At 52.9% G+C, this 17,688-nt stretch overlaps 1 protein-coding gene across 2 annotated transcripts in view; it reads right to left on the minus strand.

The window, feature by feature from the left end:
* Positions 1 to 1,329: 1,329 nt before the first annotated feature.
* The window catches only part of ATCAY (ATCAY kinesin light chain interacting caytaxin), a 36,803-nt gene continuing 20,444 nt past the window's right edge, over positions 1,330 to 17,688 (minus strand). For both annotated transcript variants that reach the window (XM_027085512.1, XM_027085511.1), the window contains 9 exons: positions 17,175 to 17,360; positions 16,648 to 16,750; positions 14,910 to 15,041; positions 14,158 to 14,244; positions 10,062 to 10,160; positions 9,288 to 9,323; positions 6,831 to 6,902; positions 5,793 to 5,825; positions 1,330 to 3,934 (listed from right to left, as the gene is read on the minus strand). In XM_027085512.1, coding sequence (XP_026941313.1) covers positions 3,925 to 3,934; positions 5,793 to 5,825; positions 6,831 to 6,902; positions 9,288 to 9,323; positions 10,062 to 10,160; positions 14,158 to 14,244; positions 14,910 to 15,041; positions 16,648 to 16,750; positions 17,175 to 17,360 — 758 coding nt within the window. In that variant the 3' untranslated portion in view covers positions 1,330 to 3,924. The remainder of the gene's footprint in view (positions 3,935 to 5,792; positions 5,826 to 6,830; positions 6,903 to 9,287; positions 9,324 to 10,061; positions 10,161 to 14,157; positions 14,245 to 14,909; positions 15,042 to 16,647; positions 16,751 to 17,174; positions 17,361 to 17,688) is intronic.

Here is a 17,688-nt window from a genome sequence, read left to right on the forward strand (position 1 = left end):
AGCTGGCAGAGGGTTGTGGGTCTCCAGCCGAGCAATGGGGTGGCCGGGGGTGGCACAGAATCAGACCTCAGACCAATCACTCAGGGTCCGGCTGACCCCAGGTGAGCCACATACCCTCTCTCTGCCTCAGACCCCCCTCTCAGTAACATGGGGCCTGTGCTAGGTTGGACTCAGACTATTATTATTACTGCTACTGTTATTATTATTGTGATATTATGATTTATAATAAGAAACATAGTTGGACTTAGTTCCCAGTTCCCGGCACACAGCCCCTAAAACCCTTGTAATTTCCTACATCAGAAGAGGGAACATCTTTTCTTATAATATATACATTTTTTTTTGGAAATTTCTTTTCTTTGTCACACCGCACAGCATGTGGAACTTCCCCGACCAGGGATCTAACCCGTGCCCCCTGCCGTGGAAGTGTGGAGTTCTAACCACTGGCCTACCAGGGAAGTCCCTTTTATGATAATATTTGGTCTTATGTCCTCTGTGCCTGAAATGGCTCCAGATAGTAAAGATGAAGGAAGCATCCTTTGCTTTCATAACAAGCTCTTTCAATCACACCTGAGTTTATGCTACGAGGTGACTTTTGGAAACGCCCTATAATCACAGGACCGGGGCTGGTGGCCAGGGGACCCCACTGACCCTGGGATTAGAGGGAGGGAACTTTCATCAATGGCCAGTGGTGTAATCCATCATGCCTCTATGAAAATCCCTAAACATTTTTTGTAGAGCTTCCACTAGGTGGACACAGGGAGGTGCTGGGAGGGTGGTGCCCAGAGGGGGCGTGGAAGCTCCGCCCCCTTCCCCACACCTTGCCTTGTACATCTCTTCCATCTGACTATTGCTGAATTGTACCCTATTCTAGGACCTGAGATTGACTGGTGTCTGAAGTCGGGGCCATCTTGTGGGGCTGACCCCTTAGCCTGTAAGGTCTGCCCGAACCGGTAGTGTTAGGATTGAGATAAATTGTAGGATACCCAGCTCGTGTTTGCCGGGGATTGGAGAATTGCTTAAGACTAGTAATTAATATTATTAACTGTTGACTAAGTTTGATTCCAGAGAAGAATGGGGACAGGAAAGGAACCTGAATCACAGACAGGCAGAGCCAAAAGGGGCCTCGGGAAAAACCCAGCCGGGGCTCCCATGCTGCAGATGGGAGATAGAAGCAAGGGGATATAGGCCATGGCCCAAAGTCACCCAACGTTGCCCAAGGTCGCTTGGCATTGAGCTGTGCCCCCTCCCATTCCGTGAAAGCTCCTTCCTCTGCACCGCGACCAAGACCAGTGCCATGTCCCTTGGACGTGGACAAAAGTCACAAACCTTCCTTCTCAGTGATAGTTTATTTATTTCACATAAAAATCCCCCAAAGCTCATGGAAATGATGCCTTCATATCACGACAGTAATCAGAATGAATTGTTTTTGTTTTTAAAAACCACAAAACTCGCGCCGTCGTCGGAAGGATGGGTGTGTGAACTACGACTTGGGGGAGGGACTTATGATGCATCCCATGTGTCACAAGAGGAAAACTCAATGTTCCTTTACAAGGAGGGCTCGACATCCGTTGCATTTCAGCCAAAAACTGCCCCGCAGATACAAATCTTTCTCAAAGCCAATTTCAGAGGGTGTGGGTAGCAGCCCTAGGTGCTACCGAGGACACAGTGGCCCCGTATGGACGGAGCTGTGCCTCAGAACTTCACACACCTGTGGACAGGTGGCCGACCTGGAGACAGCCACCCCGGGGGTCTCTCTCTATTCTGGAGGGGCTTTGAGGTTGGGTTGGGGTCCTTGGTTCCACTTGCCCGTTGTCTATGGCTGCTGGTGGTCCGGAGGGGGTGGTCGGTGGGCCACGGTGAACCAGGGGGTCCGTGCTGGAATTTCTTGTTATGCTGCAGGCTCCTTGAGGGCGGGATGGGTCTGCCTCTTTCGTCCTTCTGTCGCCTCTGCAGCCGCTCAGTAATTGTCGGGTTAGATGGAATGCATCTGTTCCTGTCCCGGGCTCCTTTTTCTCTTCCAGTGGAACACTGGCTTTCCAGGAGTTATTGCATCTACTGTGGACTTGCGGGCCTCGCGGGTCACGTGTCCCTCTCAGCTGAGCAGAGCCAGCCACCTGAACCTGGAGTTCGAGGTGACCTGGCAGATGCCCAGGCACCTTTTAGAAAAGGAGGCGCTCTGGGCAGGGGTGGGGGACAAGCTGGCCCAGGATGGAGTGGCCTTTCGGAGGGCAGCCTGCAGAGGCCCATCCACCAGCCTCTCCTGCCTCAGCCTCCAGGTAACTCATCTGTGCCTGGAACATGGTCCCGGTCCTTTATTAGACATTTGGGAAACAGAGCAGAAACACAAATTAAAAAACCCCACCAGACGCCCAAATGCCCTGGCCTCACCGGAGCAGTGCTGGGTTCCAGAAGATGCAGGTCCAAGGCTGCTTAGAAACCCCGAATTTTCCAAGGCAGGAGCCACTGGCATTTGGGGTGGGACAATTCCTTGACATGCAGGAAGCACTGCTGTCCCTTTCGCTCAGCACTGAACGCCACTGGCTCCCTCCTGCCATTGGGATAACCCCAAACGCACCCCGTTGATATCCCAGGTGGAGAAGCATTCAACATCTCCTTTGAGACCAAGAATCTCCTACTGGGAAATTAATGGGGGAGGGAGGGTCAACCAAACCTGGATGACACCCGCTAAGAAGCCAGCTACAGAGCCAGCAAGAGGGGCCGGATGATGCACCTGCTCGACTTTTGCTCAGATTCATAGAAACAGAGACTCTCAGGGTTGGAGGGGACCGCAGAGGGCCACTTTGTGCAAGTACCGTCCAGCCTTTTCTTGAATGCCTCTAGAGATGGGGAACTCACTCCCTTTAGCTCCGAGCTGACTGGTGTTTCAACCGCATTAGAAAAATGGGTTTTTTTGTCCTAAGGATATCTGCTTCCTTTGAATGCAGGTGGTCGTAGCATCCAGGCCGCTGGTTTTAATTCTCCCCAGTGACCTTTGTAACACTCGAACGTTCAGTACCCTGTATCTTCCTTTTTCTCAATCTGCGTTTCTGAGATGAGCTTATTTCAGCACTGGTTTCTCGGCCTCTGTTCCTGGTGGGAGCCCAAGGGGGCGCATCCCAACCCCATGTTGTCGGGGAAATTAGGGAAGTGGGGAGGCTCATTCCCTCGGTAGGAGGTATTGATCGGGATTGCCCTGTGGCGTGGCCTCTGCGTTCAAGGGGCTTGAGAATGTTCTAGATTGAGGGGGATGTAGGTTCACAACTGTAGAACAAGGATGATTATCAGCAGCCCTCACTGGCGCTGTGGGCTCCGATGCTCCCTAAGAAGGTGGAAGTTATAAGAGGCAAGGGGAGGGCTGTTCAAAGGAAAAGCTGTGAGTTCAAAGGCTGGGCAGTGCCCGGGGGGCACGGCGCTGCTGGGGGTGGGGGTTGAGTTTCCAGGCCAGATGCCCAGGGCTGTGGGGGCCGTTCTGGCAGGAAAGGCACAAGAAGGAATCCAGACCCGGCCAGGGAGTCGATGGGCATCTGTGGCTCCAACCTGAACCAGGTGACAAGCAAGAGAAGGGTCCTGACCAGGATTCTGTGCAGTGGTGTGGTGGTGGTGGGGGGGGGTCTCTGAGGCCACCAAGGACGCACAGGCCATGCTCAACGCTTCTTGCTCTTCTTGGCCATGAGCTCATGAGTGTGGGAGGGTGGAGAACTGGGTCCTTTTCCAGAACGCACTAATACTGCATCATTAAAAAAAAAAGTTTTCAAGCAGCTGGAAAGGATGTTGGGTTTCAGACATGGATGGAGGAGACGGACACCCCCTGGAGACTGTGACTCAGGATGAGGTGGGGACAAGATCCAGGGTCAGAGGGCGTCCGACAGAGGTTTCCTGGCATCTGGGATCTTCTTTTGTGTCCTCCTCTGTGCTCACGTCACCTCAGGACATGCTGGAGAGGCAGAAACACAGTCAAGTTATTATTATTGTACGTAAAGAAAGTGGAAAATGTTCCATGTGTGGGGAATCCAAAAGAATGATCTAATCGGCTTCAGTGTGCCCTCAGCAGCAAGAGTGGCACCTGCCTTTCAAGGTCTGCCACCTGTCACCCACCTTTCTAGGTATGGTTCTGAAGGGGACTTCTCCCTTGGTGCCCCAGCCAAAGAACAAGGCCCCAGGGCTGGTGCCCTCGATCAGACTGGAGGCAGGCTTCATCTCACCCATCTACTCACCAACCCATCTGTCCATCCGTCCACCCACCCACCCATCCATCCATCCATCCACCCATCCATCCATCCACCCACCCACCCATCCATCCATCCATCCATCCATCCGTCCATCCACCTATCCAACCATCCATTATTCATTCACTTATCCATCACCCATCCACCTATCTATCTATCCGTTTATCCACCCATCCACCCATATACCTGTCCATCTCCCTATCCATCCATCCATCTATCCACCTTCCCACCTACCCACCTGTCCATCCGTCCATCCATCCATTGCTCCCAACCATTCCTTCTTTTATGTATTTAATCATTTTAGACATGCTTGTTTTTATCACCTCTACCTGAGGATTCCCAGGAGGAGGTCTAATGCTGCTATCTGTTGTACCGCCGACTTTTTCTCATGGTGAATGATTTCCTCGCGTGTTTTGTGTCTGTGGTTGGGAACTCAGCTCCAGAAGGACTGAGATGGTCTTGTCAGAAATGCATTGAGAACTTGCTTCTATTCAGTGTGCCCAGGGCAGTACTGTTCTAAGACGATTTTTGATGTTTATTTCTCAGCCTGGGGCTTCTTGGGTCACATAGGTAGTATTAAGGCATGTGGCCGGGCCATGTAACATATTTATAGCAGAGTGTGTGGTCAAGGATTAACCCTGCAGGTTCTAAAGGAAGGTCTGGCCCTTGCCTGGCTTCTGGGAGGTCACCTCTAAGCCCTTGGAACGTCCTTCCTGATAAGAGTATCTTTGTTTGCCTGGGACCTGGGGTTACCCTGGATAGTCTATGCTGACAATGTGATTTAAGGCAGGAGCCATGGACCATGTGGTATCAGTTCAACTTCTGGAGGGGCTAGAGACTAAGGTCAGCCACGTGGGTGGTCCACCGTGCATATGACTGACCCCCAGTAAATACCCTGGACACCAGGGCTCAAATGAGCACACGTGGTTGGTGACACTTGGTGTGCATCACCACGCCTGGCTGCTGGGAGAATTAAGGGCTGTCCCAAAACAACTCCCCTGGGAGAGAACAACTGGAAGCGTGCACCTGTCTCCCCTCACCCCACCCCACGCTCTTTTTCCCATTGCTGACTTTGAGCTGTACCCACACTTCCACCTTAATAAACCATAACTGTCAGCAGATCAGCTTTGCTGAGTCCTGTGAGTCCTTCTAGCAAACCACTGCCCCCGAGGGTGGTCTCCAGGACCCGTGACACACAGGGAGGCTCTTCCTGGCATCTATAGTCAGGCAGACACACTGAGATAGGTTGTGGGCAGACAGTGCACCCTCTGGCTGAGTAAAATCCTGGGCTTCAGGGGGCCTGGCTCTGGGTGGACATCTCAGTCAGGGCCGCTGTGTGGCTCAGCTCTGGGGCCTCCTGTTAATGACGCCCCGCTGGAGTGGAGCAGGGACCGGCTGCCTGGCCCCAGAGGAGGCCCTGTTGTCATGGTAACCACGGTCTCCCTGCCTCCCTGGTGCAGCATCCTCCCCCCATCAACAATAAGTCATGAGGCACTCATCCCAGGGTAGGTTCCACATAGAATGTTTCCAAAAAAAGGTGCCAAGATCGCCCTGCTTCCCACCCACCTTGTTTCCTGATCTTCTGTGGCCAGAGCAGACCTGTGGGAAAAGGAAGGAGTCTCAGCATTAGTCGCCTGTCTGGGGAGCCTTGGCATTTGGCCATGAGCCCCATGAGGGCCAATATGGCTTCACCCTGATCTGGCACAAAGCAAGTGTCAGCACGTGTCAGCTGTGTAACAAATGAGCCAGGACGGGCAGTCGTGAGAATGGCTGAGCCCCTTCACTGCCACAAAATGAAATCACTATTGCTGCTCCAGGTCCACCCACTGAGAAGGCTGAACCCATCCACCGGGACCTGCACAAAGGTCACCAGCTGGAACCTTCATCTGAGAGCAGATCTTGGTCTCTCGTGCACATCAGCTGCCCCTGGTCCCCATGCTTGGCCTGTGCTGGATGCAGGGTGGGAGGAGGAGGGGGCAGTGGTCCCAAGATGCAACCGCTGCCCTCAAGGAGCTCAAGGACAGGAGAAGGAGGGTACGACAAGGGTCAAATGCAGGAGGCAGACCTGAAGAAAGAGACAGGAAAGGTGGGAGGGGCCTCTAGAGGCCAGGGAGGGGGTCGTGCCATCTGTCCACACATCCCAGGGTGAGGCACTAAAGGACTTTCAGTAGAGAGTTGCTGGATTTAAAAAAAAAAGGAGGGATTCCCTGGCGGTCCAGTTGTTAGGGCTCCGTGCTTCCACTGCAGGGGGTACAGGTTCTATCCCTGGTTGGGGAACTAAGATCTCTCATACCGCGGCCCAGCCGGGGGAAAAAAAAAAAGGAGGAGTATAGGAATGGGAACAACTGCTTAACAGGGTACAGGGTCTCCCTCTGGGCTGTCGAATGTTCTGGAACTGGAGAAGGTGCTGGTTGCCCAAAACTACAGATGCACTAAATTTACATTAAAATGGCTCGATGGAATGGGCCTCATGCTGGCCGATTCCCAGTGGTGGTCTTACTTCAGCACCATGGTAATGTCAGATCACCTTCACTGAGGTTCCCTGGGCTCAGCAGCCCCCCGCGGGTGTGGGCTCTGGCCCTGTGGCCACCTGCACACACTTACCTGTCCTCCGCCAGCCCCGCCTCCGCCTTCTCTTCAGACCTGGGCAGGACGCACTCTGGCTGCGGCCTTGCGCTGGGGACAGAAGAGGTGACGAGGGATGACCAGCCAGCCGAGTGGGCCCAGGGGCTCTCGGCTCCCACTGGCCCCTCTGTCTGGACCCACCATGGCCCGACAGCGATCAGGAGAGGGTTTGGCTGCGCCCGGGGAAACGCGGGGGCCCAGAGGGTGGACTGCGTGATGGGATGGCCAGGGGTTCATGAAGATGGACGCAGATGGTTGGTGGGGGGGGGGGGGGGGGGCTGTGGGCCATTCCCTGGGGGCGCTTATCTCAGCTTATCGCTGCCGCAGGGGCCTCATGCACTTGCTCCCTGGACGCTGCAGCCCATGTGCTGTGATTCTGGAAGGTGGGCGCCCTGCTTGTCCTGTCATCTCTCTACTCCCATCCATAGCTAAGGCTCAGGAGGCGGGGGGAGCGTAACTCAGACAGAGAGACAGAGGAGAGGGGGACCTGGGGGTGGGGAGAAAGGGAGGAAAAGAAAAAAGCCAGACCGACAGACATGACTACCTCACACCCATCAGGATGGCTACTACCTTTAAAATTAAAAAAAAAAAATTTTTTTTTGGCCACACCACGTGGTGTGCGGGATCTCCGTTCCCCAACCAGGGATCGAACCCACAGCCCCTGCAGTGGAAGCACAGAGTCTTAACCACTGGACTGCGAGGGGAGTTTGCAGGATGGCTACTACCTTAAATGTAGAACATGTGTTATGTTACTATGTTGGCGAGGATGTGGAGAAATTGGAACTGCGCGTGGCTGGTGGGGTGAGAATGTCAAATGGGGCAGCCGCTGTGGCAAAGATTCTAGCTGCTCCTCGAAAGATGAAACATCGAGTTACCATAAGATCCAGCAACTCCACTCCTGGGTCTATATACACCCCAAAGAAGTGAAAGCAAGCACTTGAATAGATAACTGTACACCCGTGTTCACAGCAGCACAATTCACAACAGCCGAGAGGTGGAAACCCCCAGTGTCCATCGAGAGGTGATGGGTGAACAAAATGCGGTCTATCCGCACACTGGAATATTACTCAGCCTGAAAAAGGAAGGAGATTCTGACACTTGCTACAATGTGGATGAACCTTGGGAACCTTATGCTCAGTTGGATAAACCAGACGCAGAAGGACAAATACTGTCTGATTGCACTCACACGAGGTCCTAGAGAGTCAGATCCACAGAGACAGGAAGTAGATGGTGGGGGCCAGGGGCTGGGAGTCAGTGTTTCATGGGGACAGAGTTTCAGTTTGGGAAGATGAGAAAGTTCTGGAGATGATGGTGGGGATGGTTGCCCAACAATGTGAATGTGCTTAATGCCACTGGGCTGTGCACTTAAAAATGGTTAAGATGGTGAATTGTATGTCCTGTGTATTTTATTGCAACTAAAGGTATTGAAAAAAAAAAAAAAAGACAGGAAGGAAGGAAAGAGGAAGGGGAGGGAGGGAGGGAGTAGAGAAGAGAGAGGAGGGGAAGGAGGAGAACTCCCTGGAAGGCGTGGGATGGCGGGTCCTGCTGCCCTCCACGCCCCCTTCCACTCCGCTCACACTCATCACTATTAAATGACGCTGTGTGAAGCCGCCGTAATTTTTCTCATTATGTGTCTCATCTGCCGACATCACCTGTCCTGCCCCAGGATCTGCTTCCCTCACTCGGTGAGGCAACCCTCCCCTTTGCCCTTTGAGGAAACTTCTGGACCAGGACTCAGTCTTAATCGCCTCAGTCTCTCCCAGGCTGGCACAGGGCCTGGCATGCTTTTGACTCACTGAAAACCCCAACTCTTTCTCAGACTTGCTGTGTGGCCTTGAGCAGGTGCCTTGCCCTCTCTGAGCCTCGGATTCCTAGCCTGTCAGACGCTTTTAGGAATCCTGGCCCTGCCCTCCTCTTGGGGCGGACGGGTGGGGATGGGGGGGATGAGAAAGGATACAGGAATGGTATAAGGGCTCCATAACTGGGTGGGACCGAAATAGTCCTGAAGTTTTGTGAGCACTGCCACTTTCGAAAATTAGCCAATAAGTCAGTGAAGAAGCGATTCTGGGGTAAGTCTGGCAGGGGCAAGCATGAAGCAGGTTGTGTTGCCCCCACTGTCATCAGGATTACTAGGAGGACTCTCTATGGAGTCTACTATTTTTGTCCAGTGGGTTACATTGGTCCTGATTTCTCACAATACCCCTCAGGGTGGCTGTGAACTTTTCACTTGCCTAATGTCACTCTGTGACTAAGTGAGGGAGCCTGGATTTGAGCCTGGATCTGACTCCAAGCCCTCGAGAGAAGGGCAGGGCCTTGAGCTACATGCGTGCATGACATGGGTCCCCACTGAGCGGAAGCCACCAATTTCCCCCCAGCTGTGGGCCCGGCTCAGCGCCAGCCCTAACCTGGCCCGGGCACAGGCCACTCCGCACAGACCTTTCTCTCCTGGCCTTGAGCCTTTCCTCTTCGTACCTGGAAGAGAGAGAAAGGAAAGCACATGAGATGCAGCCTGGGAATCCCCTTCCCTCTGGGAACAGGGAAGCAATCTCACTGTCACATCTGAATACACGCCAGGTCATAGAGCAGAAAGGACAGCCGGAGCTGACGGGTCTACTGGTCTTTTTTATGTTTCCTGCAAGCCTGCCCACGCCCACGCCACCCCAGGGCAGGGGATATCTGTTTTGTTGGTATATTCCACCATCTGGAGTAGATGCGGCTCAGTGGACATTTTTTGCATCAGCCCCGAACACAGCCAGTATAAAGCGACCCCCTCACTGACGTGGGTTTGGTCTACAGGCCCCTCCGTCAGGGCAAAGTTTTCCTGTAAAGGGCCAGAGAATCCGTATTTTTGGTTTTGCAGGCCAGTCTCTGTGGCAACCTCTCGATTCTGTTGTAGCTCGAAAGCAGCCGTGGATGGTTTGTAAATGGATGCGTGTAGCCGTGTGCCAATAAAACTTTATTTATAAAGACAAGCCAGGGGGACAGGGCTCATGGCCCACGGCCTGCACTAGATAGCCAGGCCTGCTGTGTTCTGTAATTTCACAGGAGCTTGTTTCCCTGTATTTCCTTCTTTTCTGCTTTCCCACACAAGTCTGGTTCCCTGGCAGCTCGGTTGAGCTGATCAGAGGTGGCTGAGAGGCGAGCAGCCCGGGGGCAATGGGGATGGAGGTGCGGGGGGCGGTGGTGTTCCCATGGCCCAGGGACACTCACTGTAGCACGCAGTCTGGGATCTGCACGTGCTCCATGGGGATGAGCTGCTCCAGATCTTCCAAGCTGTGCACATACTGGATCTTGTTGATGAACTTGACGCTGGTGGGAGAAGAAGCAGGGAGACATCTGAAAGCCAGCCCTCAGGGTGGCCCCTCAGGGCCAGAAGGAGCGATGGCAGACAGGGTTGCACACGCAGCAGTATTCCGGGATGCCCCAAGCACCTTCGCCCAAGCTTCCCTCCCCACCTGTGCCAGCCTCCACCCCTGGCCCCTAGTGGGGGAACAGAGCAGAACCCGGGGTCTCCCCTTGCAAGAAGAGAAGTGTCCTGAACCACGTGTTGGACACCAGTCCTTGCTGAGCTGAGGAAATTCTTTGAAGGAAGCAGAGAGGAAAGAGATGCTGCTAGACTCCAGGCCCCATCCTCCCCAGGAGTTGCTCCTCTGTGTGAATCTTCCCAAGAATGCTTTTCTGGCACAATCGCCACTGCCTGGATGGCAGCAGTAGTCATTTGGTCACGAGACAGATGCACATGGGGACTGCTGATTCATTCCACATTCTTTTGGGATGAATGGCTTGTTCCGGTCCAAACCCCAGCTCTGGCTATCTGCTACCCACTGAGGTGCTTTGTCACCAGCGCATTGTTTTGAACTCGTGATTATTTTTTTTTAATTTACCTTAAACCTAATTTTGGTAAAATGTCCAATAAACTTTTTTCAAGGTCAAATCAGTTTTTTTTTCCCTTTAAAAAAAATTATTTATTTAGTTGCGCTGGGTGTTAGTTGCGGCAGGTGGGCCCCTTAGTTGCAGCACACAAGCTCCTTAGTTGTGGCATGCAAACTCTTAGTTGTGGCATGCATGTGGGATCTAGTTCCCTGACCAGGGATGGAACCCGGGACCCCTGTGCTGGGAGTGCGTAGTCTTATCCACCGCACCACCAGGGAAGTCCCTCACGTCAGTTTTTCTAAGGATGAGAAATATAAGGCCAAGAGAATGTAACAGGACGCTAAGTCATAAAATAATCAAATAACAATAAAGAAAAGAAAAAAAGTAAGATAGAGTCACATAGTTACAAAACTGTGTCAAGAAGTTTTACATCTAATTTTAGAGATTAGATAAGAATTCGTCTCAAACTTTCCGGCACCCGGCAAAAACGGAGACCCATGAGGAATGTTACAGTTCGCAGTGTCCATAAGAGAAAAATACACGGGTTAATCAGCAGAGGCCACTGGTAACTGATCAGGGAATGATAGACGGTTTTCCCACAGTCACAAAGCGGCCATGTGTACCGGAATAAATAAACCCCACCGCTTTTGTGCAGTTGAAATTTCTTTTCTTTCTTTCTTCCTTCCTTCCTTCCTTTCTCTCTTTCTTTCTCTTTCTCTTTCTCTCTCTCTCTCTCTCTCTCTCTCTCTCTCTCTCCCCCTCCCTCCCTCCCTCCCTCCCTTCCTTCCTTCCCTGAGCTACAAAGCTTGCAGGATCTTATTTCTCCCACCAGGGACTGAAGCCGGGCCCTCAACAGTGAAAGAGCAGAGTCCTAATCATTGGACCGCCAGGGAAGTCCCTGAAATTTATTTTCTTTTTTCTTTTTTAAAGAATCATCTCTTTTTTTAAAAATTTATTTTTGGCTGCGTTGGGTCTTCGTTGCTGCACGTGGGCTTTCTCTAGTTGCGGCGAGTGGGGGCTACTCTTCGTTGCGGTGCGCGGGCTTCTCATTGCGGAGCACGGGCTCTAGGAGTGTGGGCTTCAGTAGTTGTGGCACACGTGCTCAGTAGTTGTGGCTCACGAGCTCTAGAGCACAGGCTCAGTAGTTGTGGCGCACGGGCTTAGTTGCTCTGCGGCATGTGGGATCCTCCCGGACCAGGGCTCGAACCCGTGTCCCCCGCACTGGCAGGTGGATTCTTAACCACTGCTCCACCAGGGAAGTCCCGGAATTTATTTTCTTAATTAAAAAAAAATTATTCTTGGAACATGAGTTCTTCCTCCAGTTGGTGTGACAGAAAAGTAAAGGGCCCAGGGACAGGGAGTGAGTCTCAGACCGACTCTACCTGAATACCCCGGGTCTGGGAGGCTCTGAGGATGGATGATCTGATTGGTTGCAAAGGTTTTTTTAGGGGGCACAGGGGCGACACCTGTGGTCTGAGCAGTGGGCTATAAATACAGGCGAGATCACATCGTGAGGACGCCATGGTAAAGCTGCCATGTCCGTTGTTGGAAATGGGTACCCGGTTTCCACGTGACGATGCTGTCTGCCTGTGAGCTGAGCTCTGTCTTGGGAAGCAGGGCTCTCGGGAGGGAGAATTCCAGTCCAGGGCGAGGCACATGCCCATGTTTAGATCATCGGGGAATAAACAGGAGTTCTTTTTGAGATACAATCACAGAACCTCATGGCTAGGGCCAGGTGGCAGCTCAGAATCCCTCGGCTTTTAAACAGGGAAGCTTACTTTACTCCACTTTCCCCTCCTATTTCCCTGAAAGCTCAAAAGGAGACCTTTGAAATTCACCACAGGAAAAGCAACCCAGGGAATTCCCAGGCGGTCCTGTGGTTAGGACTCCACGCTTTCACTGCTGAGGGCACGGGTTTGATCCCCACTTGGGGAACTAAGATCCCACAAGCTGTGCAGCATGGCCAAAAAAATAATAAAATAAAATAAAACTAGGAAAAGCAACCTAAAGTGAGAGAATTATCTGCATTCAAGGCAAATTTCGGTTCCCAAATTACGGGATGTCGAGGACAGAAGGCAATTCTGTTAGGCTGAAGTGTGTGTCTACCGTTTTGCCCGGTAATTGTCATCATTAGCACAAATGACCCATAATTAGTGTATTAAAGGCCTGACTTCACTAATGTGCAAATGTCTGAGAGTGCTTGGGAGTCACTGAACAGAGCATCGGAAGTTGCCTCCTCGCCTCAGCGCTGTGATGCTCTCAAGGCAAAGTTTGACCCCGTCTATTAAACTCATCACAGATCCTTCACTGGGAACGTGGAAATGAAGGGTCTTCATTTAATTCAATGTTTTGAATTATATTACATTAAATGTGCATTTACTTTTATGTGATTGATGAGGGCGTTTAACATGACTAATTTTGTTTCACTTGCTCTGTGTGTCCAGGTGCTTCTATCTCCTGCACATTCCAAAGAAAGAACCAGCCCCTGAGACTCACAGGAGGTCACCTGTAAGCCCTAGGAATGTCCCGTCTGGTAAGCGTCTTCATTTACCCGGGGCCCATAGTCTGTGCTAAAGATGTGCTTCCTGGTGGGGTCTTGGGCCATCATATCAGTTACTGAGGAACTAAGGGGGCTGCGTGGGCACTCCATCCCCGTGTGGCCACGCCTTGGTGGAAACCCTGGACACCAAGGTCAGCTTCTCTGTTGGCAGTACTTCCTGCACGTGGTCACACGTCATTGCAGGGAGAACGAAGGGCTTTGGGTACAACTCCACTGGGACAGGGCAATCAGAAGCTCCCTTCTGGCTTCTCCCGGACTCCCATATGCACCTTTTTCCTTTGCTGATTTCAGTGTTCATCCTTTCTCTGGAATCAGCTATAACCCTGAGCACAACAGCTTTTCTGGGTTCTGTGAGTCCTCTTGGTAAATCATCAAACCTGAGGGTAGTCTCGGGCACCCCCAAAACACACATGTATCGTTCTACCACATCATGGTGCAGGAGTGGGTCAGCCCCTCCTGCCGTCCTAATGCCCCTCCCTTACAGATTCCAGAGTGGATGGAGCCGGGCTTCCTTCTGAGGGCGTGTGGTGGGCTGGTGACCTTGCTGTGTGACTCTGGGTAATTCCCTGGAATATTCTGAGCCTCAGTTTCCTCATCCATGAAACGGGCACGGCCAAGTCAACCTTTCAGGGCTGTGGTTGTAAACTTTAAAAGGGATCCAACATTCAATATGGGAGAGCTGGTTGTTACTTATTCCCATCTCCCTACCCCCCCACCCCGTGATGTATATTCGACACTAAATAACAATACATATGATTTTAAACTGTTTAACGCAACAATATAGATTCATCAGAGAGGAGCTGGAAAATGCAGATTAAAAACTAAGACACACAAAAACCCAGGTGGCTATCTGGACACAGGTCATGATCTTACCTGATGAAAGGGCGGGAGATGGCCAGCACGGTGCGGATGAACCAGGATGGGTGGACTATGATTAAGGACTTCAGGTTTTTCCGCAATCTGCGTGGGGAGACAGAGGAAGCAAGATGGGCTCCTTGGGAAAGCCCCGGGGAGGGAGCAGTTAACCGGTGTTACCTTCTCTCTGTGCCTAGGAGGCGCTATGCTTATCTCCATTGGCAGGGAGGAGGTGGAATCTCGGTAAAGCTAAGCCCCCTCGCAGAGTTTGCAGGTGGCAGAGCTGATGTCTGGTCTCCAGTCTCTCTTAATTTAGAGTCTGAGCGTTTGACTTCATGGCCACACCGTCTCCCATTTCTGAAAGATTTTTCTGGGGTCCCATGGTTCTGAGTACCTATTATGGGCATGTTGAATTGCAGCCCCCTCATTTGGGAAGAGGGTCATTGTAGGAGAAATTAGTTAAGGTGAGGTCATATAGGAGTAGGGTGGGCTCCTAATCCACTATGACTGGTGTCCTTATAAAAAGGGGACATTTGCACACAAGTGTCCACAGGGGAGATGCTCCCTCACGGCCCCAGAAAGAACCAACCCTGCAGACACCTTGATCTCAGACTTCTAGCCCCCAGAACTAGGAGACAACACATATCTATTGTTTAAGCCACCCAGTCTGGTGCTTTGTTACAGCTGCCCCAGCTGACCACTACACACCTTTCAGAGGGACCTCAGGACCCCTTGCATCCCGAGGAGGTCCCCCAGCCCCACCCACTCACCTCCTATCAATCATCTGGTAACACTTCTTCAGCCAGCCGATGCCGGGCATCCTCCGCCGAGGCGTGGCACCATTCAGGTACACGATCATGTAATCCTCGGCCACAAGGAGTTCCAGACTGCTGATGACGTACCTGGTCACGGGACGCAGACGACAGAGGACCCGACGGAGGGGCTCAGAGTCAGGAAGCCCAGTTCCCGGGACTGAACCCCTGGGGCACCTGCCCTTTCTGCCTCCGCCTGCCCTGGCTCTGCCAGCCACACCTGTTCAGGTGTTGTTGGCTGTCCTGGCATACTCGGCCCGAGCGGAGGGTGGGGGATGACCCCAGCCCACCCCAAATTTGTGTCAGTGGGCACAGTGATTGTAGTAGTTACTATTTTATTGAGCACTTACTAGATGCTAAGCGATTTATATGCATGGTCTCCAATAATTCTGGGAGGTGGGCTTCAATAGCCCCAGATACACCTGGGGAACAGGCACCCACAGCCAACAGTCCATTGCACCAGACATTAGGGACCTGGGGTCTGTCCCAGCCCTGTCTCCCCCTAAGTGATTTCAGAAGAATCCTTTCTTTTTTTTTCAAACAACATTCTTTAAAAATTTTATATATTTATTTTTGGCCGCGTTGGGTCTTCGTTGCTGTGCATGCGCTTTCTCTAGTTGTGGCGAGTCGGGGCTACTCTTTGTTGCTGTGTGCGGGCTTCTCATTGCGGTGGCTTCTCTTGTTGCGGAGCATGGGCTCTAGGTGTGCGGGCTTCAGTAGTTGTGGCGCACGGGCTTAGCTGCTCCGCGGCATGTGGGATCTTCCTGGACCAGGGCTCAAACCCACGTCCCCTGAATTGGCAGGCGGATTCTTAACCCTGTGCCACCAGGGAAGCCCCTTTTTCTTTTTTTTTAATATTTAGTTATGTATTTGGTTGCACCAGGTCTTAGTTGTGGCAGTCAGGCTCCTTAGTTGCAGCTCGCCGGCTCCTTAGTTGTGGCATGCAAACTCTTAGTTGCAGCATGCATGTGGGTTGTAGTTCCCTGACCAGGGATCGAACCCAAGCCCCCTGCATTGGGAGCGTGAGTCTTACCCACTGCACCACCAGGGAAGTCCCAGAAGAATCCTTTCCTCTTTTTCAGCCTCTAATTCCCCATCTGTAGATTGGGGAGACTGGGCTCCCTGGTATCTCAGGCCACTTTCCGATCTGACCTTCCATGGCTACCTCCTTGTCCTCTGGCCCCACCTGGCATCCAAGCCCCGCGCCCCGCTGTGTAAGAAGGAAATCGTCGTAATGATGATAATAAGGGTGATAACAATTTGCTGAGTTCCTACTGTCATCTGCCAGGCGCTTTATCCATATTATCTGTCTCCATCATAATAAAACTGTACCTGTGTATCCTTGGGCAAGTGACTTAACCTCTCTGTGCCTCAGGCTCTGCAGCCACAGAATGGGAGGCAACATAACTAATCCACAGGGTCCTGTCGAGGGTGGAATTCGTTATCACACACCAAGCCCTTCACTTCGTGGCTGCCACGTAGTAAATGCTCCATAACTGCTACGGATGATGACAGTTGCACCCGTGAGGCCCAGCGGGCGAGCAGGGGACTCAGATGCAGGTCTGCTGGCGGCCCAGCCCTTCCCTGGTGCCGGGCAGAGCCCCCCACCCAACGTGGTTCTTGCAGCATGGTCCTGCCCACCGGGTGGGACCCTCAGAACTGTGGGCAGCTGGGACGGAGCGGGTGGGCCACTTACAGGAAGAGGTTCTCCATGACGTAGTGGTAGTCGGGGGAGCTGCTGTCTGGGAGGAAGCAGGCGGCAAAGACGATGATGGCGTTGAGACCTTCCCCGTAGTACCCTGGGGAGAGGCGGCCAGTGAGTGAGCAGCCCCAACCAGAGATGGGTAGAGCCGTCTCCCAGCTCTGAGCCGTCCCCTGCTCTGCCCCATGCAGCGGCCTCGTCGCTGGCCAGCCCCTTCCCACCCACTGCGCACACTCAGAGGGTACAGCTCTGAGTCACAGCAGCCTGGCTGGAGAAGCCAGCCAACGCTTGACCTGTCTCCGCCTTTGGTGGGGGACGCCAGCCACCCTCGTAGACATCTCCGGTGTGCATCTGGCACGTCTATGCCTTGCCCCCCTGCGAGTTTCACCCCTGCACACCCGGACACTAGGGCTTAATTTAACATCCCCCTGGGTCAGAAGAAGAGACTGAGGTCCAGAGAGGACCACTGATGGGCCTCCAGTTGCTGGAGCCAGGAGGGGGCCCAAGGGGTGTGGCCTTACCTCCGTGGGTCACCACCCTCATGTAGGGCCGGATCATGTGCAGGTCGATCCGGTGTTCCTGTTCCCCAATGATCACTGTCCTCCACAGACGCCCGTTGGCGGCACTGCCGTCCTCGGCCGAGCCATCCCCAAACAGGTCTGCACTATCCCCAGGCATATTCTTGGCGGCGGCCACGGGGGTGTCATCTGGAAGCGGCAGGGGGGGTGGAAGGTGAGCGGAAGGGACACCTGAGTCTGGACACCTCATCCCAGCTTCCCTCTCTGGGTTACCTTTGCCGCCTGTGGCCACGGAGCCCTCTCCTCTCTCCCCAGGCCAGAGGCGAAACCACTCATCCTACCCTTTGCTGACAGACGGTGTTAGATTGGGGCTGCTGGGCGAGATGGAGGACCTGGGAGTCCCAAAGTCACGCCTAAATAATAATTTTTCTTTCCCCAAGCCGTGGAACACAGGAAAGTGCTCAGTCGGGTGGTTGGCCTGGGTAGAGCCCGTCTCTTGCTGTGACCTTGCACACAT

The sequence above is a fragment of the Aethalodelphis obliquidens genome, unplaced genomic scaffold, assembly GCF_003676395.1.
Source record: "Aethalodelphis obliquidens isolate GAN/ISIS:26980383/991018 unplaced genomic scaffold, ASM367639v1 scaffold53, whole genome shotgun sequence".
Lineage (NCBI taxonomy): Eukaryota > Metazoa > Chordata > Mammalia > Artiodactyla > Delphinidae > Aethalodelphis > Aethalodelphis obliquidens.